Source organism: Diadema antillarum, unplaced genomic scaffold (assembly GCF_040938485.1).
Source record: "Diadema antillarum isolate AM-2024a unplaced genomic scaffold, OU_Dant_1.0 scf00000072, whole genome shotgun sequence".
NCBI lineage: Eukaryota > Metazoa > Echinodermata > Echinoidea > Diadematoida > Diadematidae > Diadema > Diadema antillarum.
In genome coordinates, this window is record NW_027270961.1 from 1,780,920 (window position 1) to 1,807,755 (window position 26,836).

The window sequence follows — 26,836 nt, forward strand, 5'->3', positions numbered from 1 at the left end:
AGGACATTTTCGCGCATTGTTAATTTCGCAGTTGTGAGGGTCTAAATGAACTGAGTTTTTCATACATTGTTGTTTTCATGTGTTATTATTTTTGCAGTTGAAAGGCGATTCGCAACATTCGCGAAAATAAAACCGCCACAAAAATTTCAGCTCATACAGTAAAGCTGTAAAGCAACTGGCATGAAACAGGTGAGCTAAAGAGAGGGAACATGCAGTAAGACACAATGAGCCTAACTGGTGTGAGTGGTTAATGAGCAGCAAACAAATGAAGATGAACAACAAATGCAAACTGCATATTAAAATGTACTGCAATGAACAGCAGCAAGCTACAGCAAGGTAATAGGTAATCACAGGTAACTATTCGCAGTCTCTGGACAAGTGACATACATGCAGCTTCCTACGATCTAAATACCCAGTAGTGTGCCTACTACCTTCAATTTTCGCTGCGCATTGCTGGGTGCGACTGCAATACTGATACACCCTGCAAAGTGTAGCAATATGCAGCAATATATATACACAGTGTAACAGAGGCAGAGACTCCAACTCTCCCGTTTTCGACGGGAGATCTCCCGCCGAAAACCCATTTTTGCAAAATTTCCCGTTCTCCCGTTTGAGATTTAATATCTCCCGCCCTGGAGAAGGTACTTTGGGTTGGAGTCTCTGCAGAGGCATTATGTGAGCAGCCCATTTTTTATTTATTTTTTTAATGAGAAGCAATGAAGATACCTGAACCATGGAGATGCTTTCTCCTTTGAAAAAAGAAAGGAGAAATTTGCAAAGTGTGTCTTTTATTGTCGTCATCTCCACTGATAAAGGAACTGGTAAATACCTCTAAAACTGGTGAGGGCAGACAAACCTTGTATTACTTACCTCACTGTAAGACGAATGAAAAGAAAAGCACAGTCTGTATCTGTTTCCCACTTTTCTGCAGAGATGACAAGTTCATTGAAAGGCCATTACCAACCCACAGCCATTACATTTTTTTCGTGCTTTTTTGTTTGTTTTTTCAATGTACATGTAATTGAATAGACACTATCAAATTAAGTCATTTTTTGTCATGATATTCAAATCCTCCTTGGTTTTAAACAGCATAAGTCTTTGATATCAATGGCTGTACATGATATAGGGGTTTTTTTTTTTGTTTTTTTTGTTTTTGTTTTTTAACGTGGGTATGAAATTGAGATCTTTATTGGTTGTGTTTATTAATTTTTTAGATCTTTACCAAGGGTTTGGAAAAAAAAATAAGTGAAAGTAATCTTTAGTGCTTTATACATAAGATTTTGATAAAAGAATAAAGGAAATTTATGCCACTGTCCAAGTAAGCTGTAGGTGACACAGGTTCAAATCCCAGGCTAATTCCTCCTTTTTCATTTGGTGTTCATGATATCAATCGAACATACAATCTAACTGATGAAGAGTAACAGTAAAAAATAAAATCGCTGTGAGATTTTGTTGTATTAGTGATCTTAACACCACAATGAATAAATACAAACACATGAATGAAATCCCATAATTTAACTACACTCATCCTCTCTCTGATTATGGAACCAAGAAGTGTAATGCTAATTAATGCCCTGCTGTTATAGTCATGGTGGTAGCATAGGCAGTATATGCATGTGCAGTCCAGCACCTGTACAACTGCACTACACATAATCTGTCCAAAGATGATCATAAGTAATAATGGGTTGAGTTTGTGGATCTCTTTCTGAATTACTGTCCAAAATCATAATATTTTGGGGAAATACAAAATTCATCATCATCATCATTGCAATTGCAGTGAACAAATCATTTCGTGTTGCTTTTGTGTTGATAATCCGATTTGCTCCCCCATCAACACATTCCCCCATAGGGGCAAAATTAGGACACCACGGACTGCTACTTTCATGAGCAACTTTCATTCTTCACTCCACAGAGATCTAACTATAACATGACTTGCCTCTACTACATCTAGATCTGGAAGAGCTAAACTCAGTTTGGCCCTTTATCTCCAGAATATGTACAAACTATTTAATGACCCTTTTATCACATGATATACACAAACACAATGCTTGCGACTAATTTACACCAGAACCATGAAGAAAATCTGAAATTAGTGACATTTCATCCAAAACCACTATTATCGAAGGATGTTTAAGCATTACATACTGGTAATTATCAGTCTGCCTATGGCCTAAACATAGCAAAACAAAACAAAAAGAAGCATAATAATGAGCACATTGAGGTGATTCCCACTGAGTAACTTAAAAAATGGATTAAAGATGACAGAGAGTACCTTACCTGACCACATCATCAGGTCTGGCATTGCTTGTAAACCACATGGTGCTTGGTTGGACTAGCATCACATCTGATGCAGACTCTAGAGAACAGGACTGTACAAAGAAAGGAAGCGATATCAACCAGTGTTCATCAGAAAAATACTCAAAGAAAGGAAGCGATATCAACCAGTGTTCATCAGAAAAATACTCAATTGTCTACAATTCATTAATCTTGTCCTTAAATCACTGATAGCCTAAACAATTTATCATATCATAGTCTGAAATGGGTCTAGGAATCTCTAGCAATCTGATTGGCTGTTTGCACTGTACAAGTGTTTTTACTTCCAGAGTGTCCATGATCATTTGCATATTTGCTTGTCTCTGTGTGCATCCAGTTACACTGAGCCATGCATCTAGATGGTTCTTCCACCAAAATTCTTGAAGTAAATCAATGCATGGCTATATTGCTGTATATTTTCATATGATAACTTTTGTACTAAATGCATTACTCACTGTTACTCAACACATGATAAACAATGCATTTGCCCATTCAATGTTTTTTTACAACAGCATAATATAAGATGCAAAGGTACATTTTTCCAACAGATGTAACTGGATGTTGTGATTTATTTTGGAAATGATATAAAGCCCCCTACTGATCAAACTCTGGTCATGACAAAGGGCACAAAATGCTCTAATGATTTATAAAGAGACTTTGTCCACTGAGTTTGCTTTTCCATCTCACCCTTTTTCTTTGATAAGACACTAACCTCTATGGCCATCACACAAAGACAGAACTGTCAATTTATGCCACAAGCCCTTATTCTTTTTCAGTATTCTGTGTGACAATACATTCCTGCACAACACCCTTATCCTTTCTCAATTTTACTATCTGTAATTTTGCCTCCAAATCTATTGTGCTACTGTACCATTTTTTTTTATACTTCTCGATATATTTTTTTTTTCTACTTCTGTGAAAAGAAGTTGCTCTGTTGGACAGTTTTCATTCTTAACAAGTTCATGCACTCAGTCATAGCATTAAAGGAAAAAAGTTGGCTATACTCAAGTGTGACAATACCATATGAAAGCTATTGTGATGTTAAAAAGAAAATTAGAACAAATATGAAACTTGTCACTTTCAGACCAGTTAGGTGATACACTGAGGGTCATCAGATATTGGTCGCCCATGATCGACACATCTTAAAACGGGACATTTAGAAATGGAAGCAGTACTATGTATGATTTCATTTATTCAAACGCAATCACAGCCTTACATATGGCATACCTCAAGCCAGATACAAAGCACAAGTAAGAATAAATTTTGCCTTGCCCATCCTTAATGTGTGTCCACTTCCCACTTTATTGCACTGATGATAGCCTGTGCTGTTTCAGTGCTGTTGCAACTTTTGTTTTTCTGAAGCATTCAAGGACAACTACTATATCTTGAGAGTAACTAACACACAAGACAGAGAAAAAGAGTTTGAGTAGGGAATGTGTACACTGTATCGGCATGCATGAATCTGAGTTGAACTGCCATCTGTGGTAAGGTGTCTAGCCAGCTCAGGGACACGCTCATACTGCTTCATCACACCTTCTGAAACATGGACCTGCAGATAAACAAAGTAAACAAACAAAAAACACCCATGTTCAAAATGTTTAGAAACCAGCAGAACATTTAACTTTATCGGCAAATGTTGAATTGTATCAAAGTGCCAGTCAGTTCATAAAGAGGCTTGTTCCTTTATAGCTTATATAGAAAGCAAACTTCTTCACAAGTAAAAGCTAAAAATGAGCTTTCTACTTTCCTGTTTAAAATCCCTTGTTGACATTTTTTTAATTTGTACATGGTCACTTCACCTACTGTTACATTTTCCTTTCAAATCAAAGGTATAGAGTAGCTGGTGTATCACACTAGGCAACTACTCCCTGATGTGTTTCCTTAAGTTGGTTGGAGAGACCCAAGGGTCATAGTGATTTTGATTGCTTTTTTCCAACCTGGCTCCTTAGGGAAGCTCACCAGGGAAAGCCTGACATTATGTTTTCTTGCATTTTGCTTGTTTTGTTTATCTGTCATCGCTTTTATGGTTTTGCAAATGGCGAATAAACAACAACAACGACAATGACGCTGACAACGCCGACGACAACAACAATAACAACAACAACAATAATAATAATAATAGTTGTAATCATAATAATATTAAATAATATAAATATTACTAACAACTCACAAAGTTATAAAAATAAGAATTTAATTTATTTCTACGCTTTTCATTTTGTTGATACATGGTTATCTACCACAGAACCTGTCACAGGGGGTTGTAGGAAAGACTTCCACTTGATTGCAGATGATATCAATAGTAATCAAAGTCTTGACCATTCATTGCAAAAAAAAAAACAACAACAACAAATTGCAATCCCTTTCTAGAAAAAGAAGGAGTTAATTATAAAAATACCTTTTGATGGAAAGTCTTGCTCATCTCCACAAACAAGAATTCATAGCCATACTTTGCCTTGCAAGCAAGCTTCACCATGTGACCAGGGCTACGTGTGATTTGCCTTTTGTATGGGGAAAATAAGTAAATGGCTTTAAGGAAAGTAACCCTCAAAGTTGTGTCACGCCTTGTAACGTACATTCATTACTATAAAGTCACAAAATGGTATTAAAATACAGTGTTCAACAGAAGTTTAAGAGCTGTTATTATCTTTTCTGGTCAATGTATAGCCATTCATTTCGAAAACAACAAATTCACAGTGATCATCTATTCTTTGACCTTCATATCCCTGTTGGGCAACAAGACCTTGTACCTCAAAGATGTAATATATTCAGGTGAAAAAACAAACAAGCAAACAAACAAACATGGCAGTCAAAGCACTATGGAATAGCCTATCTTTGACATTCCAGGGTGGCTTCATTTTGGAGGTCAGACAGCTAGAAATTGGACAGGACATCACTTGACTGGTTTTCTGGTAATTGATTTACAAAAAAAAAAAAGAAAAAAAATGTGATTTTCACCTAAATTTGAGATGCAAGATCTTGTCATCCCAGCAACAACATGTCAGTACATATGTTCACCCTAAAATTTCATTTTGGCATAAGTTGTAATATTTTGCTTGTTTGTCCTTGTTTGAGGCATTTTTGGGGCAAAGTTGTCTATCATCAGTGTTCCCAAAGATCATTTTGCCTTGAGGTAAAATTCACATTAGAAAAAAAAAATAAAGCAACATTCCTGAAATGTACAATTTTATCTTGGAAATACCCTTCTGCAGCTGCTTTTCTTGTGCATTTTCAGATTGATTTTCAGTTAAATAAAACACACTTTCATTTTGTGTGGGTTATGTGTAAAGTGGTAGTTGTTTCATTTTTCCTGTACAATACAGGTCTGTATGTCTACCAAGAAGTGAACCAGAAGTGATGATGGGTCATTTGGCTTTTTCTGCTTGTATGACTGTCAGACTACACACTGTTATTCAGTTGTATTTTTCACAATCTTTTTCAGTTTACTTAATACCTGTGACTAAAGAAGAAAATAGAAATTAGGGTATGTACAATAAGATCAGAAACATTCTATTCTAATTCTGCCACTTTGTCTTGCAGCTTTTTTTTCCTTACTTCTTCTCCTTCCCAATGAACAAATAAGAGTTCTTTTACACAGAGTTCAATGCTTTATCATTGTGTACACTGATAGATGTAAATGCATGAATGACTGAAATGAAAGCAGTTGGCATATTCTTAAGTATCAAAAACATTTTGTTGATATTTACACATTTTGTTAAAGCAGTAAGGTACAGAATGTCATCAAAGACCTTCACAAGGACTTTATATGCATGTTTGTGTTTACCACTTTAAACAAAGTTCACACGCATTTAACAAAGGCATAAATTAGTTCAATACTGTTTACAAACAAACCCAACTAAAATCTTTCTCATACAGGTTGAATGGTTTGCTAGATACCATGAAAGCAACACCATGGCAAGTGCCAAAAAGCTCATTCAGAGTACTGGTTACAGCACAAATTTACATTTTGCAAACCTTGGCCGAAATGTTCTCTACGATTATTGGTTATCAGTGGAAAAAACCATGACCTTTACCACTATAGAAAGGTTGCTTCAGAAATTAGCTATCAAGGCTACTAACATTTCACCTTCGCCACAAAAACTCTGAAATTTATTGGTTACGAGGTATGATTGAATATAATTCGTCGCTGGGGTGACAAGACCTTGTATCTGCAATTTTGATGAAAATGACTTTTTTGGATTAACTCTTTATGTGCCACATTCGCACGTCCGACTCAGTCGACGGCGTGCCAACTTCGCATATTCTGCTCAAATGCACAAAGCCGCCCAAACCGATCAATAAATCGCCTAATGCCGCGGTACAATGAGAGTGTTTCTCGTGCTTTTGTTCCTCTCACATACAGCTTGCATTCTATGTGGCGATTGACTATCAAGCAGTGTTCCAAACTAGATTTGCGTGTAAATTGTGAGTTTCTGTCATGGTTTCATGTGCAAAAGGCGTGACTTTACAGTAATGTAGCAACTGGTCATTTAACCCTAACTAGGCTAGGCTATTTAGGTAGATCACAGAGCCGGGGGGGGGGGGGGGGGGGGGGGGGAGGGGCTCCAGATCTCGGCCGTCGACCGCACGATCGCGACGAAAATTGGCACACACAATGCCTATGATGTAATCTAAAGTACCACGAGGTCAAATTAAAAAAATATATTTTTTATGCTAAATTATGTTAATTTTTGCATACAGAGCTACCAAGTATCACGCATTCTGAGTGAGACTCAAGCATTTAGGGGTCGTCCCACGATCTCACGCATGGCACCCATTTTTCTCATGCATCGGGCAAAGTCTGCAATTTGGGCCACTAATAATGAGCATACTGTAGCTTTATATTTTCCTTTTGTCTTTCAAAATAAGTAAAAAAGAGTCACTTAAGTATGCACCTGATCGCACCATTAAGAGCTAAACATTGAAAAAGCTCCCTACCGTGGGAGGCCACGGGGAGGGGACCCCTCCCACACCCTTGCTCGGGTGCACATTCGCTCGTTGAGATGCCGAGTCATGAAAATCTCACTCATAAGTTTTTTTTTTTAACTTGGCATATTTCTCAAGTTATCGCGTAAACGAATGCGGACGGACAATCCGAAAAAAATAATGCCTCCGGCACCACTTTGTGGCGGAGGCATAAAAACAGAATTCTTTCTCAAAGCACCACTACCTTCATGTCTCAGAATAACGTGGCACACAGGGGGTTTCCACCATGGCAAATAAAGAGTTAATAGCAAATACCGTATACGCTATAATTTTCGCGTACATAAATTTTCGCGAATTGCCGCTGTCACACATTTTCGCGAGTGGTTAAATTCGCGATTGGGGGACCAGAGAAAATATGAAGTGGCAAAGAAAGTGTGAATTTTCAACTTACTAGCAAATAAGAATGATACTAGTTATACACTGCATGAAAAAAACTTACCAGACCCTGCTGACTAGTAAGTTAGAATTCAACATTTTTGAAGTGGTAAATCCATCGCGCTAGATTTCTGACGAGTGGTCCCCTTGCGATAATGGATTGGCTCTCTACAGTATTCGTAGGTAGACGTGGACGTGCTATATGTATGTAAACAAGCTTAGCCAGTACAGTATATGGTCTGTTCGGTAAGCCATGCAGATGACATGGTATACTACTATAGTACTGAAATTTTCGTATCATCAAGGCAAGGGATTCATTTTGGAAGGTAATATTTTCGCGTGTTGTAAAATTCGCGAATAGCTCCCGACTCGCGAAATTCGCGAAAATAAAACCCCGCGAAATATATAGCGTATACAGTAATGGGTTAAGTGATGTCCTATCCAAATTCCAAACTGTCTTACTCAAAAAATGAAGCCACCACAGCATGCCAAAGGAAAGGCTATCCCATTCGCTATAGTGCTTTGGCCACCATGTTTTTTGGCTCTCCTGAACATTTGACATTTTGTAGATACGAGGTCTTGTTGCCCCAGCGATGATATGCAACAAACAAATAAACATGCATCTGTATTCTCTACTCCTGTGAAACACCATTATCTGAAATTATTGCGATTTTACATTTCAACCATGTCTCTGCAAAACACTATTGTACTTCTTAATCAAAGTGAGGGAAAAATCTCACTTTGAAATACCATTCAAACTATTTACAGCAACACACTTTGTAATAGGCATTTTTACATCAGCCCGATAAAAATCCAAAATCCAAGCTCGAGACATTTTTCGCGATCGCAAATTAGCGCTTATTTCATTTCCTATTCACATCAGCCCGAACATTATCAAGAAGCGCGCTAGTTCACATTAATTGTCCTGCTATTTCGGAAATTTCCCGAGTTGGACTCGAGAAATGTTCTCGATCAGTTAGCACACTAATTTGTATTCACATCATCAAGTAACGTGCTATTTCGTGATCGGGTTAATTTCCCAAGTCAGAAAATAGCACGCTATTTCAAAACATAGGGCTGATGTGAAAACGCCTATTGATGATAGAAGTTATGTGATACCATGTGGACTACTGACTAAATGGTCATGGTATGCTATTCATTTACTCCTCTGCAAGCCACATTAACTTCCTGCTCATAGGAATGTGAAATTTTTGCACATTTGACCCATTGGCATAAAAAGGGTACACAGGAACAGTCAATTGGAGGCATTAGCATGATTCAAATATGTATACATTACAAATCAAATGCACAAACTGGGCACAAGTAAAAGTAGACATGGGCATACAGACTCAAAGTGGTAGTTGTACAGAATTGCACAGAAAGTCTCACCTTTCAACAAGTCCCAATAGAGCATCTTTAGAGGCTTCCTGTATGTTACATACAAAAGATATCATTGTTATGACTAATCAATTCTTTATGATTATTTATGAAGTATGCAAACCTTCCATTATGAACCTTTCACTACTGCACCTCTAATATGGGTAAATTATTGAAGAGATCCATGACACATTGTAAAAAGAAAAGATAAGAAAAAGCTCCCATAAAGGGCACACATGTAGTGTAAATTGGCAATAAATGTATGCACTGGCAGTAAGGGCTTGCTCTACTTCACTAAAGTATAAAAAATATGTAAAGTTACATGCAGACAAAAGAAGATGTTATTTTTGGCATACTACGCAGTGCTGGTTGAAATCCTGACAGCCCAATTAATATCTTTCCTGCATAATGCTCTGGTACCACATGTGACATTTTATCACAAAACCCTCAAAGAGAAGCCACACACACATTAGCTAAGGGCAGATCATTCTGAAAAAGCAAGCTTGAAGCTTTAAAATGACACAAAACTCAATACAAATGAACTTTCCTAACATATCTGAATAATGGAAAGAAAGTAGACTCTCTGGAAAGGTGTTCACTGAGAAATGAAGCTTTGAAGTTTGCTTCATCTCACCCAGTAGTACTGTACACAACAATGAATGGGACAAGGAACAGGACACTGACATCCATGGCAATTACTACGAAGCTTATCAAATTAAGTCAAAATTTTGCACATTTATACCGGTGTATTCTATGCATGCCTAATACCAACTTTCAATGCAATACCAACATACTTTCTAAAGTGAATAGAGTTGAAGTTGAATGGTGTGTAAAGGGGAATGAAAAGGAAATTTGCCTAATTGCACAGACAGAAAAAAAGTGTTCAAGAAAAACTGAAAAAAGAAAATCCCCCATTCCTTTTATGACTCCAAATTCTTCCATCATATAAAAATTGCTCTTTCACAAAACACACACACAATAATAAAAATTGACTAGGCTGACCCAATGTCACCTATTTTGGGTATTCACCTAAAATTGCATGGAGAATTCTGTTGTTTAAGTGATCAATGCATGGCCACATACTGTATGTTGCTTTTTTATGATCACTGCAGAAAGTTCCATGCATAGTAGTCTGACTACCAGTAAGTACTAATACCAATCATCTCCTGGATAGAACTCATGCAAAGCCAAGAAATGCCAGGGTAGAATCTAACAGTTAATCTATCATTTCTTTTCTCAGCCTAACAAATTGAAATGAGTAACAAAGTGAGAGTAATCTGTATATAAAATGCACATACTGCAATCCCTGCATAACTTACCCTACTGGGTATGTGTAAAGCCTCTGGAACACAGAATGTAGTGTCAAGATATACACTCTTTACATCCTTGACTCTGAAAACAAGAAGATGATGACACAGATGGAATTAACATATTTTCACACAAGGAATCATTACAAGTTAGGTCTTACCCATCAAACATGGGAAAACACAAAGTCTTTTTCACAAGCAAGTACACTGTATGTACAAACATGCTTACGTGTAGATCTGGTAACTACAGCTGTCCATGTAAATCATTTTTTAAGCACCTTTATCGATTTAAAAAATCTCCCGTATAATATATTTAGTAAATACCATAGAGTATACATGTACATGCATTAAATCTCCCTCTTTCCTTAAAGAGTGCTCAATTGGTAATACTGACATCCTTGGCATGAGCCAAAGTGTGCTACAAGGGTATTTTACAGGCACACTTCAAAAAGTGAGACTACAGAAAGGGTTTTGTTGCTCATTGTGCAATTCGTTATAAACTTTCCACAGACTGTGCTCCTTCTGGTGATATTCATTTGATATCACAAAATAGCTTTGAGTTGATCTCAACTGTGCTATTTCAGCCCTAAACAGAGCAGAATTTTTTGGCTATGCTAAATTTCCTTTTATTTGAATCATTACAAGAAACTGGTTAGAGATTATTCTCATAACACAGACTCACCTGGATCCAGAGTGCAGGGGTTCAAGCCTCGCTACCTCTCCCTTGGCGAGTCTGAAGTCACCTGTGTACAATACACTGCCCTGCTCTCCTTCAAATAGAAACCTCCAAGAGTGACAAAAATATGAGGGGGAGAGAGAAGTACATGTAGAGGGATAATAATCAGTATGGATAGATATAGATACAGCTGTAGTTAGATAGGTAGATAGATACACATAAACATATTAGCAGGCTGAGCCATTCATTTTAAACCCATTAAGAATGGACTGATATTGCAACAACATGCATTTCCCATATACACTGTCCGAGTATACTGGGGACTCATCTTCAACTGGTTAATGTAATGTAAGGTCATGCCAATACAGTGGTGATGCTGTCATCAGATTTTTGTATTACCTTTAATGAGACAAAAATTATCTGTCATGCTATAAAAAGAACTAAAGAAATATGAAAATAGAACTATAAGAAATGTCGCTATAGATGGCAGCTGGTATGCCTCCGCCATTATGCATGATTCTCCTATACTAGGTCTACAGCACACATAGACAATTCTGTGTGATTACACTTTCTCAAAAATGGCAAAATATTAAAATGACAGGTTTGTCACAAATTTATTGAATGCTCACCTTCCTTGACCTACAATGTACAGTAGGTTTAATTGGATGAATGAGAGAGCATGTACAGAGCCTGTATTTGGGGATTTTAGAACTTTTACTTGTCTTTGACCCTTTCATAAAATTATACATTTAGTAATTTTCAAGGTACAGAGAAAAAGTGCAATTTCTGTACATTGAACAGTAAATTGCTACCATTTTCAACTGGCCTTTGACCCTTGACCTTTGACCCTAAAATTCTTAAGAGAATCATTGTCAGATAAAACATGCATAAATATGTATTAAGTTTCAAGATAACGCGAGTCACTTCCGAGATACTGAGAAAGAAGTTCAGCACTTTCACTTGATCTTTGACCTTTGACCTTTTTTGACAAAAAAAAAAATCTTCCCAGAGAATCTCTATTGGGTTAAACATAAATCCACCAAGTTAAAAAAGAAAATAATCCTCCAGGCATTGCATAAATATGAGGGAACTTGTAAAATTTTGAAGTGTTACCCTTGACCTCTGACCCCATGAATCCAAAATTCCCTAGATGATCACTGCCAGTCAGTACATGCATATACAATGTATACTATGCTTCATGAAGATACCTTGAACCATTTCCAAGATATGGAGAAAAAAAGTTAAATTTTCACATTTTTACTTGACCTTTTGATCATTCAACTTTGACCTCATGACCCCAAACTTTCACCAGAGACTCTTAATTGGGTAATACATGTATACACTACCTTTCAAGAAAATATCTTCAGACATGGCATCTACAATATATGGGGGAAATAGCACTTGAAACTTTGAGCATTTGACCTAGACCTTTTGACCTTGGACCTTGAGCATGTGCCCCCAAAAGTTGATAGGCACAACTTCACCTGCTAATAGACATACATGCCAAGTTCCATAAGGATACCTCAAAAGGTTTTTTAGTTATGCTGTCCACAAATTTCATTGACTAGAAGGACAGACGGACAGACAGACAACCCGAAAACATAATGCCTCCCGCACCACTTTGTGGCGGAGGCATAAGAATAAATGAACTTACGTATCTTGCAGTCTAACACTCAAGCATTAATTCATCTTACAACGTGCCATATATTGGCTTACCTTAATGTAATATACATTTTTTATTCATTCAAAATCAATTCATAAATTAAATACAGGTATTTAAGTCTATCATGATCGGGACACAAATTTTAGAATGAAATGATCAGACCCTGCAAGTATATAAGTAAATCTAAGTAAAGAGCAAGAACAACAGATACATTTTGGGATTAAATTCAGGATAAGGGTAAACCTACACTGCCCTACTTTGGCAAAAGGAAGCAAGTGACATCGAGTTCAAATGCTACAAATGAAGAAAATATGTTTTGGGGTAGGCCCTTCAACATGAAAATTTATGAAGAGAAATAATGTTGGTATTTGTGCAAGTCATAATGGTGATGCATTTATGACAATTCGAAGAATTTTGATATTCCCATAGAAACTCATTATGTAACTTGCTTCCTTTTGCCAAAGTAGTTTAGATTTATAGCAAACATGAAAAATCTGGCACAAGGAAGCAAGTGACAATCATATCATGAGATGTTACTTGCTTCTTCTTGCCAAAGTATGTATTATAGTCTTGTAGCAAACATAAAAAATTGACAAAAAGGAAGCAAGTGACAATCCTATCATCTAAGGATGTTACTTGCTTCCTTTTGCTGAAGTATTTTAGATTGTGTGGAAATAAAAATAATTTGGCAAAAGGCAGCAAGTGACAATCATATTATATGAGGTTGTAACTTACTTCCTTTTGCCACTCAAATATCTCAGAAATGGGCCAAAATTGTAACTTTCGGATTTTTCAGTTAAAGAGAGCATGCCTCAAATATGCCAAATAAAAAAAAAGTAAATATCCATAAAAATGTCACTTGCTTCCTTTTGCCAAAGTAGGGGCAGTACGGTGTATACGAGCATGAATACTAAACATTAATTCTTGAAAAAAAAAATATATATTTTTCAACAACTTACATTACTGACCCAGGACAGTGTCCAGCAGGCAGGAGAGTGACTACCAGTTTTTCTTCCTGTTTGAATTAATGTTTAAATAGTAAAACTACAGGATTGTAATTAATGTAAAATATTACATCACAGTTGGCTTTCAGGGAAATTTGTTAATACATTTCCAATAGATATCAAGATGATGGTTAAACAGCTTTGATTTGAATACAACTTTGCTCATGCTGGTGAAACCAAAACAATGCAATAAGAAAATCCTTGAATTATCAAGGTACAAAAAACAAACCAACATTTGACCTTCTCCCAGAAGACTTTGAAGAGATGGGATTGTCATGTTAACATCAAAGCAGTCTGAGAAGTCAAATGAAAGTATCTAGACGAAATAATTTGACAGTATTCAAAAGGCAGTACTCATTGGTACATTTGTGTACATAACACAAATCCTGTCTATACTGATCTGTACACCAACCACAACATCCCCATTATGTCAATCAAATAGTGATATCCTTTGTGATTTTTTTCAAAATGTAAAGTCTCCAGCTTTCCAATAATAAACTAATTTAATCATTGTAAATGTACAGTGTACTTATCTAACATTTATGTCAGACCTACAACTGTAGCACATTTTGTCGCAATCCCAACAACCACATAAAGATATTTTGAGATAAATAATTTTGCAGAGGTGAGACACAACCAACCATGCTGGATACTATATGAAGACAATACAACTGTACACAATGCAGTTCAATTCAAAACACTGTCTGTAGTAGCATGCTTTATGTAAAAGTTTCATATGTCAAAACAGTATTACATTTGGATTTGGAAGAGGGTACAATATACAGTTTTTACACTATTTGGGGGTGGTTTTTTTTTTGTCAATACCCGACTGAAGATTTCTGATTTTATAGCTGAGTTTTGAGCAGAGTTTACATGGTAATTCAGTTGCGTTAGCTGTGACTTTATCATGGGTGACAAAGTCTGGAGCTTTACACCTGATCTTTATGTATGATGATAATCTGGACCTTGTTTACACAAGGACGCTTTCTTAGTATTGACGAAGCTTTTGTAAAGGGCCTTGCCATTATCATAACAGCCTTGCCCAGTACGCATCTCTAAACTAGGATAAAGAGAGATAGTGTACATGACCAAAAGTGTAGTAATACGATGTAAAACACCTTGTTCGAGGATCTATAATCCCATTATATCCCACATTATTCTGAGACTGCAACAATGTACAATGCAGGCATGCTTTGGGGAAAATATTCTCTCTTTTTTCAGATCCATGTAACTTTTTAAAGATTTTTGTTATGCTGGACAGGCAATGAACAAAGTTGTAGAGGAAATGCAAAGCTTTGCTATGATGTAAATTTAATGACAAGTCTATGACCATTTTTCTTTCAAATGACCAGTGCAATAAATACTGTACACTATTATCCTGGAATGACTTTTGTATGCAAAACAGTGGCAGAAACTGAGAATTTACTTGCAAAACCAAGATGAAACATCCCTTGATTTCAGATCACCACATAATGCAAACGACATGTGACAGGAATGGAATCGCTAGTGAAGCTTTCATTGTAGTGCGGAATTTGGCAATTTATTGATCTGTTTGGGTGGGTTTATGCACTTAAAGGTCCTGTTTACCCTTGGGAGCAGTGATTTAAAAAAAAAATCAAGATATCACATTTGATGCATGTGTGTAGGTCGGTTGTATCACAAAACATCCTACCATATAAAATTTTTGCAATAAAGCCTGAAATGCAAGGAGATATCCGTATTTTTCTCAATAAACCATAACTGTAGATGGTTTAGTCTGGAAACATTTTTATTATAACTATTGTTGACATTTTGTGTATCTAACAATATTTAACAGCGATTATACGGAGCCAAATTTTTATAGTGGTTGTTTCTATGATCCCTAACTCACATCTTAGAACTATTTTAAAGCACTAATGCTGGCTTTTTATTTCATCTGCAAATAGTAAATTATGCCTATAAGCAAAATATGTGCACCTGGCATGGCGTTGTCCGAGCATGGTGTACAATTTGTATGTGCGAAAGTGGAACATAAAGAGTTAAAGGGAATGCAAACCCAAAGAGCAATGTGGATTGACTAAAAGCATTAACATTAGTAGAACACATCGGTGAAAGTTTGAGCAAAATTGGACAATCGATGCAAAAGTTACGATTTTTTAAAGTTTTGGTGTTGGACCACTGGATGAGGAGACTACTAGAGGTTATGACGTATGAGTGGACAACACTATAAAGAAAATATAAAAGGAATTCCACAAAAATTTACTTTTCTAGCAAAATGAAAGAGTACTTGACTAAACGCTTTCAGAAAGCAGGGGGAATAATTGCTACCCCTAACATACTACGTCAATATCAAGTTCATGGAATGTGTAATTTTCACGAAAAATGAATTTTTATTGACTTCCCTTTATATTTTCTTTATATTGTAGTCCACTGATACGTCATAACCTCTAGTAGTCTCCTCATTCAGCAGTTCCAACACCAAAATTGTAAAAATTCATAACTTTTGCATCAATTGTCCGATTTTGCTCAAACGTTCACTGATGTGTTCTACCAATGTTACTGCGTTCACTCAATCCACATTGCTCTTTGGGTTTGCGTTCCCTTTAACAGGTATTAGCAATTATGCATGTAAATCAAATGTCAAAATACTTTTGTGCACTGCATCCATTTAATCTTGCCTTCACAATGATAAACAGAAAGCCACAGTATACATTTCATGAAAAATAACAATCATACTTAATACTTTAGGATCAAGAGGGGCATAATACTCCAAATTGGAATAAAAAAAAATGAGGCCTTTGAAAAACTGATGCATGCAAATAATGATGGGGGATAGATTATTTTTCAAGCAGCAATTTGTTTAATTAAAGCTTTTAAGACTTATATTGTACATCTACATATTACACATCTACAAATACAAAAAAAGTCTTACATTTCCATTGAATTCATCAGCTAGCATGACTGTAGTAGACTGTTCTATGGGCAGGGAATGGACACTCAGTCCCAGGTGAGAGTACTTAGGGTCTGACAAGAGGAACTCTTGAGTGACCTCCGAGCAGTACAGCTTGATCTTGGGACTGATGAACAGGAAAACAAGAATGTCTGTGTTAAAATTCAAATAATGCAGGAGTTATAGACAATTGTACAAATACTTTCACTTTTTGCTACTTGTCAGACATTTCTGTGTGTGGATGATTCCTCAGAGCACTGCAAGGGCCTAGTTATTGTTACACTGTACTTCACCTTTCATTAATATGAATGAGTAACTAGCTACAATATCAGTATTTGTGATGTCAATGAATAAATGTACTTCATACCTAATTGTGATTCAAATCTTGGCTTTTTTATGCTCTTGTTCATGAGTAAACAGGCCAACAACAACAACAAAAAAAGCAATCTATATTGCACCAGTTCAAGCAAGGCCATAGTTGGACTTAACTTTGACCAAACTGTCCTGCAGTGTCCAATGTGCATCTTGCCCTAGGGATATAAAAAAAAATGGTACACACCTTGCGACTGTAAAAGTGGTTTCTTTCGCGGTGGTTTTATTTTAGCGCTTTTCGTGCTTTGAGGTTGAACCGCGAATTTAACATCACGCAAAAATGTTTTGACCTCGCCACTTGTTACAACGCTATTGTGCACATGCACACACGCAGACACGCATTGAGTGCATTGATGGTCAACACACACACAGCGATACCGCGCAATGTAGGTACACTACAAGCATGTTATAAAGTACTTGAGAGACGGGATTTTAGGTAAGCCTGCATTTAATTTTAATTTCTCTTTAATAAATAAAATAGTTGGATTAAAGTTTGGGTTTTCATGTGCAAAATAAAACAGTTTTTGCCAACTGTGAATTCACAGATCCGCGAATTTAAACACACCAATGGAAACTGCAAAAGTATCTGTACGCGAAAGAAACCACTTTCACAGTATTTGAATCTCACTTACTGTATAGCCACAATCAATATGTTCGCATTTAAGAAAAAAAAAATGTTTGTTTTTTTTTTTAATCATGTTCGAATCCTGAAGGGAATAATAGCTCCTTTTGGTGGCTGTGTGAATGGGCCTATTATAACACATGCGTTTCACTACTTTCCTACTTTTTATCGTAAAATGGATTTAAAAACCAAAGCTCAACTTCCAATATCAGTAACAAAGCTTTGAAAAATGCTATTTTTCTACGGATAAACTATTCCCAACAATTCTCATTTTTCTCAAAATAATGTTCATGTGATTTTCAGATAGAAAAGACAACACCATATTCTATGCACTTAGTCATGTAAAAAGCAGTTACAGTACATGAAGTTCATAGTGAATTGTGTGAACACTCTGGATACACTGTACTCACTTCAACCTTAGTACATGAAGTTCATTGTGATAATATTTGACTACTCACTTGCATTTCAACCTTTCAGCAAATTTTGCACTACCAAGGCCAACCATGTGATCTGTAAAAAAACACACACACAAATAAAAACAAACAAACAAAACACTGTGGTGATTGATGGCTGAAAGTACAGACAAAATGCTGACTTGGCTAGTGTATTCAAATACAACTTAGAACACATAAAACAAAACAAGTTATGAAACTTTAATTTGAAATTATTGTATAATTTATTGCCAGTGATAAGCAATCTATTCAAATGGGGTTGAAGTTAAGATGATTTGTGCCCAAATTGCAATGTAAGAGAGGATATTGTTCATGCGTTCATTGAATGCAAACTTAAAAAAACAAAAAACATTGTATTCGTAAGGAGTTTGTTACAAGATGAATACCATGCACCAGTAACAAATATCAACGTTTCACATTTGTTGAAAATAAAGTGCATGAGTTAGTATAGTCTGTTTGTGACAATAGCATTTTGGAGGATTTATAATCTTATTTTGAAATGGAATGAAACCAGTAATGATAAAAGCAGCTGTGCTTTAAAATATGTGTTTATGAGAAAAATTAAAATGAGAATAGAAATACAATGCTATATGAAACACAGTAGAACACAAGGGAAAAATGAATTATTACTACCAAACAAACTGTTGAACTTATACGCTGTAATGCACGATTGTGTTTGTATCACTTTCATGAGACATTGTTATGATTATATTATTTTGATTGTGTATTTTGAATGGAACCTGAATAAATCCCTAGATGAGGCAAAAGAAAAACAAGAGACCTGGGGGGTCACGCGCTCACCTGAGTATCGCAAGTTCACCTTCCATGCATTCTTGCAGACTCTTACCTGAGAACATTGGAAACTTGTGGTGGGGGCAGCTTTGAGAATAGGGGCATGGTGTCCATTCACATATTCCATCGCACTGGTAAAAATATTTGCCAAGCACACTGTACTTTATAAAATGTTGGATTATGCAGCTTGGGAAAAAAGACTTAAAGCCCTATCACTTTTGATTAGAACTAGAGAAAAATATTATTTAATATTCATTAATTTAGGAGTTTTGGACCCCTGGGGCCCCCAAGGAAAGCATGGTGCCCATTCAAACACTTTGAGGTTATCCCTATGGGAATGCTACTTGACAAGTTTGGTGAAAATCCATTACGTTGTTTTCAGCAAGAAGACAAAAATTTAGGCCTGCATTTGGACACCCCCATCCCATCCCGCTTCCTTGGGTCCCAAGGGGGGGGGGGGGGGGGGGGGGCACCCCTGATTCTCCCATGAACAAACTTGAAACAACAGTCATCAATACACTGACTGACTGTATTAACTTAGCTCAATCACTTCCAGTTCTAGAGAAAATCTGTAAAGATTCCTTACAGGTGGGGGGGGGGGGGGGGGGGGGAGGGGGGGGGGGGGTGGACCCCTGGGGCCCCCAGGTGGGGCATGGGGCCCATTTGATGGAATTGAGATTCTATCCTCCTAGGGATGCTGCCTGTCAAGTTTGGTAAAATTGGTGATCTAGGGTTTTCAAGAAAAAGATGAAAATTTACAATTTTGGTCCAAATTCAGGCCCCCTGGGGCCCCCCAGGTGGGACATGGTGCCCATTTGATGGGAATGAGATTCTTTCCCCCTAGGGGTGCTACCTGCCAACTTTGGTGAAAATTCATATCTTTGGCATTCCCAAGAAAAAGATGAAAATGTACAATTTGGGCCCCATTAGGACCCCTCCCCACCCCCCTCCCCTGGGTCCCAAGGGGGGCACCCCTGATTCTGCCATGAACAAACTTGAAACTATAGTCATCAATGTACTAATTCATAGTATCAACTCAACTCTATCACTTCTGGTTCTAGAGAAGAAGATTTTTTAAGATTCCTTAATTTTGGGGGGTTTGGGCCCCTCTGGGGGCCCCCAGGTGGAGTATGGTGCCCACTTGTAAAAATTGAGATCCTATCCCCCTAGGGATGCTACCTGCCAAGTCTGGTGAAAATCGGTCAAGGGGTTCTCAAGAAGAAGATGAAAATGTAAAAGTTTACGCACGACGTAAGCCGGACGCCGGACGAAGGGCGATCGCAATTTAGCTCACTTGAGCCTTCGGCTCAGGTGAGCTAATAAAATGGACAAAATGCATGAAAAAAAAAGTAAATATAGAACAACAAATATCAAATTCGTAGGGGACAACAATCGAAATTCAAGTAAATGCATTCATTAACTCTTTATGTGCCACGTTCGCACCTCCGACTCAGTCGACGGCGTGCCAACTTCGCATATTGTGCTCAACAAACAAAGCCGCCAAGACCGATCGATAAACCGCTAATTACTGCTAATCCCGCGGCACAATGAAAGCGTTTCTCATGCTTTTGTTCTTCTTATATACAGCTTGCATTCTATGTGGTGATCGACTATCAAGCGATGTTCCCAACTAGATTTTCTCATACATTCTAAGTTTCTGTCACGGTTTAATGTGGAAAAGTCATGCCTTTACAGTAATGTAGCAACTGGTCATTCAAAAGAAAAATTGAAAATAAAGTCGTCATACAATTTATATCAAAACAAAGCTTGGTATTCCTCTTTAACTTTGCCTACTATTATGCCCATCTTAAGAGAAATTTGTAGAAGTTACACAAATTGGAAAAACAAAATTCTTTCTCAAAACATGACTACCTTCGTGTCTCAGAATAACGTGGCACACAGGGGGTTTCCACCATGGCACATAAAGAGTTAAAGAGAACTCCAAAATGATAAGAAGAGCACGGAATAGGTCCACAACAGCACAAAACTACATGTACATTGTATCAAGAGCTTTAAGCTAAATTGTGATTGATGAATTTCAGAAACGGATGATTTCTTGGTCAGCAGTCAAATGTTTAATCTTTTATGTTAGGGTCTATCTCATTACATCGGTTCAAATATGTAAATCATTTTTGTGTCACATTACTTTTAAACAATAATCTATTGAACAAACTTCTCTCTCAGAAGTCTTTGTAAACAACTTCATCAAAGATGATCATATTTACAATGAATACAAAAATATATTATAAGTGATATATGAGGAGATGTTATTAAATGGAATACCTTCTGAACCTTCTGAAAGTTATAGCCAGCAGGGCAGCACACTGCATATCGCTGACTTTGGTGTTGAATACACGTGCGTGGTTATGCTGTAAGTGCCCCCTTGAAGCTCTCCGACGATGACACCTTAACTATATCATCTTCTAATTTATTCCATGCCATGGGGGTCCTTACAAAAAATGAGTTCTTGTATGTATCCGTTCTTGCAAATGGTATTTGGATTTGCATGTCATTTTATTTTTCTTCCTTGTTTTCCTTTCTGGCAAATATGTGATGTACTTATTGGCTGATATCCCCACCATTCCCCGCTGTATCTTAAATAACATGGTCAATCTATTCCTTTCTCTTCTTGTTTCCAGTGTTTCCCATTTCACATCTGCTAGCATCTGTGTGACACTGCTACTCTTGCTGTAGTTTCCTAGGCAGAAGCGTGCTGCTTTCCTTTGTATCCTTTCCAACTTCTCAATCTGTCCTATCTTGTGTGGATCCCAGGCGCAAGATGCGTACTCCAGTATGGGTCTTACTAGTGTGGAATAAGCTGTTGCTTTTACTTCCTTGGGACAAAACCAGAGGTTCCTTCTCAAGAATCCCAGTGTCTGGTTTGCTTTAGCGACAGTGTTGTCTACATGTTCCCCCCACGAAAGCTTGCTGTCAATTTGAACTCCGAGATAGGGCTGGGAACTTGAATGATGGAGGGTCTGCCCACAAAAGACATAGTCTCGAGTGGGTGGTTTCTTTTTGTTAGAGATAACCACAATAGAACACTTAGAAGGATTAAATGACATCTTCCATGTGTCTTGCCATGTTTCAAGAGCCCTGAGATCTTCTTGCAGGATGTCCATATGTATGTTCTTCTTCTGTGACAGATGTGTACAATTGTATATCAAACAATCGTCTGCGAAGAGCCGCGTTGTACATTTAATGTGTTCTGGGAGGTCGTTTATGTATGTCAGGAACAAAAGGGGTCCAAGAACCGTGCCTTGAGGTACGCCTGACAGAACTTGTTCTTCTGAGGACATGCTTCCTTCACAGACCACCCTTTGTATCCGGTTTGTAAGGAAGTCCCTGATCCATACTTGTAGGTTGTTTCTAATACCATAATACTCAAGTTTTCCTAATAACCTTTCATGGGGTACTTTATCGAATGCCTTTGAGAAGTCCAGTATTGCCATGTGAGTGGATTCCCCTTTGTCCAATGACTGTGAAATATCATCAACTGTGACTATTAACTGTGTTTCTGTTGAGCGTTTTGCTCTGAATCCATGTTGTGAATCCACAAGTACTCCATGCTCTTCAAAATGGCCCATGATGTGAGAGTGAATAATATGTTCTAAGATCTTGCATGTGATGCTAGTCAAAGAGACTGGTCTGTAACTATCGGGTGCTTCCTTACTTCCCTTCTTGAATATCGCACAGATGTTTGCTTCCTTCCACTGCCGTGGTAGTGATCCTTGGTCAATTGAGGACTGGAATAGATCTGTGAGTATTGGTGCTAATTTCATAGCGAACATCTTCAGGAACCATGGTGGCAACTGGTCTGGTCCTGGTGCTTTATTTGGCATCAAATTCATCAGTTGTTTCAAAACTCCCGCTTCAGAGATGATTAATTCTGGAATATCCCCAATGGTGCTGGGTCCCATTGATGGAACACTTTCCTTGCTTTCCTTTGTGAATACACTTGCAAATTGGTGATTGAGTGCTTCCGCTTTCCCCTTGCTATCGCTTATAATAGTATTGTTTACCACAAGATCTGCAACTCCCTTCTCTCCATTTCCCAGGCGTTTCATGTAAGACCAGAACTGCTTAGTGTTCTCCTTCATTGCTGTGATGAGATTCTTTGATGTAAAATCTTGTTCAGCTTTATTCAATTCTTTCCTTAATTCCTTTTGGCACGTTACAAAGGCATCCCAGTCTCTTTTGTCTCGAGTTTTCCTTGCCCTGTTGTACGCCCTCTGTTTTTTGCGTCTGAGTCGGTGGTGGTGCCTAGTAAACCACGGTAGGCTACCTGGTTTAGCGGCTGTTTTCTTTGGGATATGTTTATTCATGATATGTTTGATTTTTGTTTCAAACAAGTCCCATTTTTCCTGAACGGAGGTCTTCCCCATCAAATAAAACTGTTCCTTTAATTCATCCAGCTCATTTCCAATCTGATCCTCATCTGCTTTACCACGTACAAAATATTTCCTCCTGGGCTGATGTTTCCGTTTGGCCAACAGATCTAAGTTTGTGATGACTATGTCATGATCACTTACTCCTGGCTCTACCTTAATATCCTGCACAAGACTTGTGTTGTTTGAGAAAACTAAATCCAAGATATTGCCTCTTCTAGTTGGTTCCTTTACATGCTGATTCAGTCCAAAACCCGTCACGGTCCCGAACAATAATTCTGCGGTTTCCTTAGATGCAGAATGGTCCTGTGCTATTTTAGAATCATCCCAATTGATGTTTGGTTGGTTAAAATCACCTGAGAGCACTATGTTGTACCTCTTGCCTTTGTTGCATATCTTCTCGAAAGAATTTTCAAGTTCATATACAAACTGTTTATCATCATGTCTGGGCTTGTATGCAGTACCAATCAAAAATGAATGCCGGCCTTTTAATTCAATTTGATTCCACATTATTTCAGTATCTGTTTCAAACTCCTCTTTGCGAATCATAATGAGGTCCTTCTTACATGCTGTTAGGATGCCCCCATGAATACCCTCACTCCTGTCCCTTCGATAAACATCATAAGTATCAGGAATGATTTCACTATTGTTTATCTCCGGTGAAAGCCAAGTTTCAGTCCCCTGTATGATATCAGGTTTATGCTGGTCCAACAACACTTTGAGTTCAGAAGTTTTATTCCTGATGCTCTGAAAATTGATCACCATCACTTTGAGTGATTTCCTGCCATCACGTTTATTTATAACTGGCTTCTTTTTAACTGTCCTTTTCCCTTGGGGTTTAGACGGTATAGTATCTCTGATGAGTGTATCCCCTTCATCATCATCTTCCAGAACAGAAAAAGCATTAGATGTATTGCTTTCCATTGATGAATTGAACAGCGTTTCAGATATATTCATGACTTCACATATTGGGCAAATCCAGACACAGTTACTCCCCTGTAACCTACTGTATGTTTCATCATCTACTCCACAGCATGCCGCATGTATCCATTTCTGGCATCCATCACACTGAATGCCTTTATCTTGGCTAGACACCATTTCCATACACATCCCACATGTTTAAATGTCCACCCTCCGGCACCTCCAGTCATAACTCCAGTAGGAGTATTCAGGAGGACCTCAACCAAGTACCAAGTACCAAGTACCAAGTACCAAGTAAGTGATAATGTACATGTACAACGTACATGTGAAAATAACAGATATAAATAAATATGTTTAAAAAACAAGGTGTAGAACGTTTAACTACTCTACCACTACGTGTACAAACATTTACATCTACTTTTTCTACAAAACTACTGTCTTTCTTCATTGGTATTGAAGAGAAGTGAAACATAATAGTTCTCATAAATTTGGCTAGTTTTTTCAAATGGCAAGCATTAGTTGAATTGAATAATTTGGCCATATGTAATGCACTTGGTCTACTGGCCGTCAAACTACTTGGTAAATTTATAATAGTCTCTCTTTGATGAAAAAGGGACAAACAAAAATGTAATGAAATTCATCCCCTATATTGTCGAATGAACATATGACTGTAGTACAATGCAATTCATCTGTCAGGCTTGCATCAAACCTTCCCTTATTAACGGGTAATCCACTATTAGATCTACATCTGAATTTACTTACACGTAAAATGTAATATAATCTCTCTTACACAAGACCTATAAATACTTCTCTAACATCAAATTATCCTTAAACATTCTATAATTTGTAGAGATTCTATTTGACCATGTTGCTGCTCTCCACTCTTAAATAAACATATCAAAAAGTCTAACTTTTGAGGTGTGTGAAATCCATGGAGCACTAAATCCACCCCCTTGTGCAATTCCCTAGCCCTGCATGATGAAAAATATTTGTGATAAATAATAACCATTGTGATTTTGACGGGGAGTGTATGTCTCCTTGTACTGATGTAAATGCAGAAGAAATTTGAAAATTGTACATGAGTGTTTGGTTTCTTTTCCCTTGACGAATCTCAACCAGAATCCAATCATTCGACTTTTAATATGGTTCAAAATGACTCCACGTCCAGTTTCACCATAAACCATACACTCAGGAGTACATTTGTTCACAAGCAAAATTTTTCTTAAGAATTTCCTATGGAAAATTTCAATTTGGTCTATGCACTCATAACCCCAGACTTCACAACCATAGAGTAAAAACAGGTTAAACAACATGATCAAATAGACGTCACTTTATATCTCATAATCATATCTCCATATCTTCATATCTCATCTTTAATATTTGTAAGAGGTTTCTCATTATTTCACAAGAGTTGGAAACCTGAAGCCTCATCTCTGACACCAAACTAAACCATCCCTTTAAATTTAGGCAGTGTATACAACCACAGTACACGCGTGTGTCTTTAGCTTTACCATCCAGGCATCCAGCCACACGAGCGAGTGCAAGTGTGGTTGTACATTGTAGCTTGGTACTTGGTACTTGGTTGAGGTCCTCCTGAATACTCCTACTGGAGTTTTGACTGGAGGTGCCGGAGGGTGGACATTTAAACAATTATTCCATTTAATAACATCTCCTTAAATTTAACAGAATCCGTTTGTGTGATTACGGAAGAAGGAAGTTCATTCCATGCTTTAATTGTGCGGGGAAAAAATGAGTTAGATATGGCCAGAATCGCTGGATACAGCCACACTCGTGTGTATACATGTCCACGGATACCCCATGTCCACACACATGGAGAAGGTTTAATTACAGTATATTTGAAGGCTTAAATTTAAGTCTCCTCCACTATCCACTTCCAGCTCAAGAACTTGCAGAAGTCATTTAATACATTGGCAATGCAATGGGCACTGCAATGCACACATGACACACATAACATATTAGCATCGAGACACAGCATACTCAAGTTAACTACTAATGTATTAACTTGGCTTTGCAGCAAGAAATAGTACCATACTGTACGTGATGACCGGTATGCGTACAGTACTCAGGAGGTTCGGTTTTTAGCGTTTTCGTGACGCGAATAAGTAGTGATAGCCAATAACAAACAATACATGAGATAATACGTATGGGACTCGGGAAGTGCTATAGTACGTACGGTATCGCTTCATTCATTTACACACCGCTCACCTGCATGACAATGCGACAAAAAATACCCCTTTGCTCGAAGAACGCCATCCCCTTTGAAGCGATCAATTGCAATTTGCGGATACTCTACCATAAGTCCTCCAAATGTACTCATTGTAATTCGTGTATCCAAACGTAACAGGTCCTCCCTCCAAAAGCCTCCAACTTTCGAAAGTCGCGCAAACAAGCTGTCGGTGAAAGTTGCATTATACTCCACATGTTATTGACGGGACTTCGTTTACTTCGCGACAGACAGTGCAGTACCTGAATAGAGTACTCAGTACGTGAAGTGAAAACCCAGTAGGGCCTACACGGTTCATTTTTTCTTTTTCTCGTGTCATTGGCAGAAAGAGAGAAAGAAAGAAAGGAAAACAGAATAAACAAAAAATAGAATAGCTTACAGTAACCTCAGCGTATTTTCATTAGTGCTCTTGTTATA

At 37.5% G+C, this 26,836-nt stretch overlaps 1 protein-coding gene across 1 annotated transcript in view; it reads right to left on the reverse strand.

The window, feature by feature from the left end:
* LOC139717147 (protein artemis-like) overlaps positions 1-26,566 on the reverse strand; it is a 58,496-nt gene extending 31,930 nt beyond the window's left edge. Inside the window, exons 1-11 of the mRNA XM_071628648.1 lie at positions 26,401-26,566; positions 18,080-18,131; positions 16,610-16,754; positions 13,654-13,709; positions 11,038-11,139; positions 10,368-10,440; positions 9,061-9,098; positions 4,709-4,811; positions 3,755-3,862; positions 2,278-2,369; positions 871-925 (exon numbers count right to left, since the gene is read on the reverse strand). Of these exons, the coding sequence (XP_071484749.1) occupies positions 871-925; positions 2,278-2,369; positions 3,755-3,862; positions 4,709-4,811; positions 9,061-9,098; positions 10,368-10,440; positions 11,038-11,139; positions 13,654-13,709; positions 16,610-16,754; positions 18,080-18,131; positions 26,401-26,512 (936 nt within the window). The 5' untranslated portion in view covers positions 26,513-26,566. The remainder of the gene's footprint in view (positions 1-870; positions 926-2,277; positions 2,370-3,754; positions 3,863-4,708; positions 4,812-9,060; positions 9,099-10,367; positions 10,441-11,037; positions 11,140-13,653; positions 13,710-16,609; positions 16,755-18,079; positions 18,132-26,400) is intronic.
* Positions 26,567-26,836: the final 270 nt, after the last annotated feature.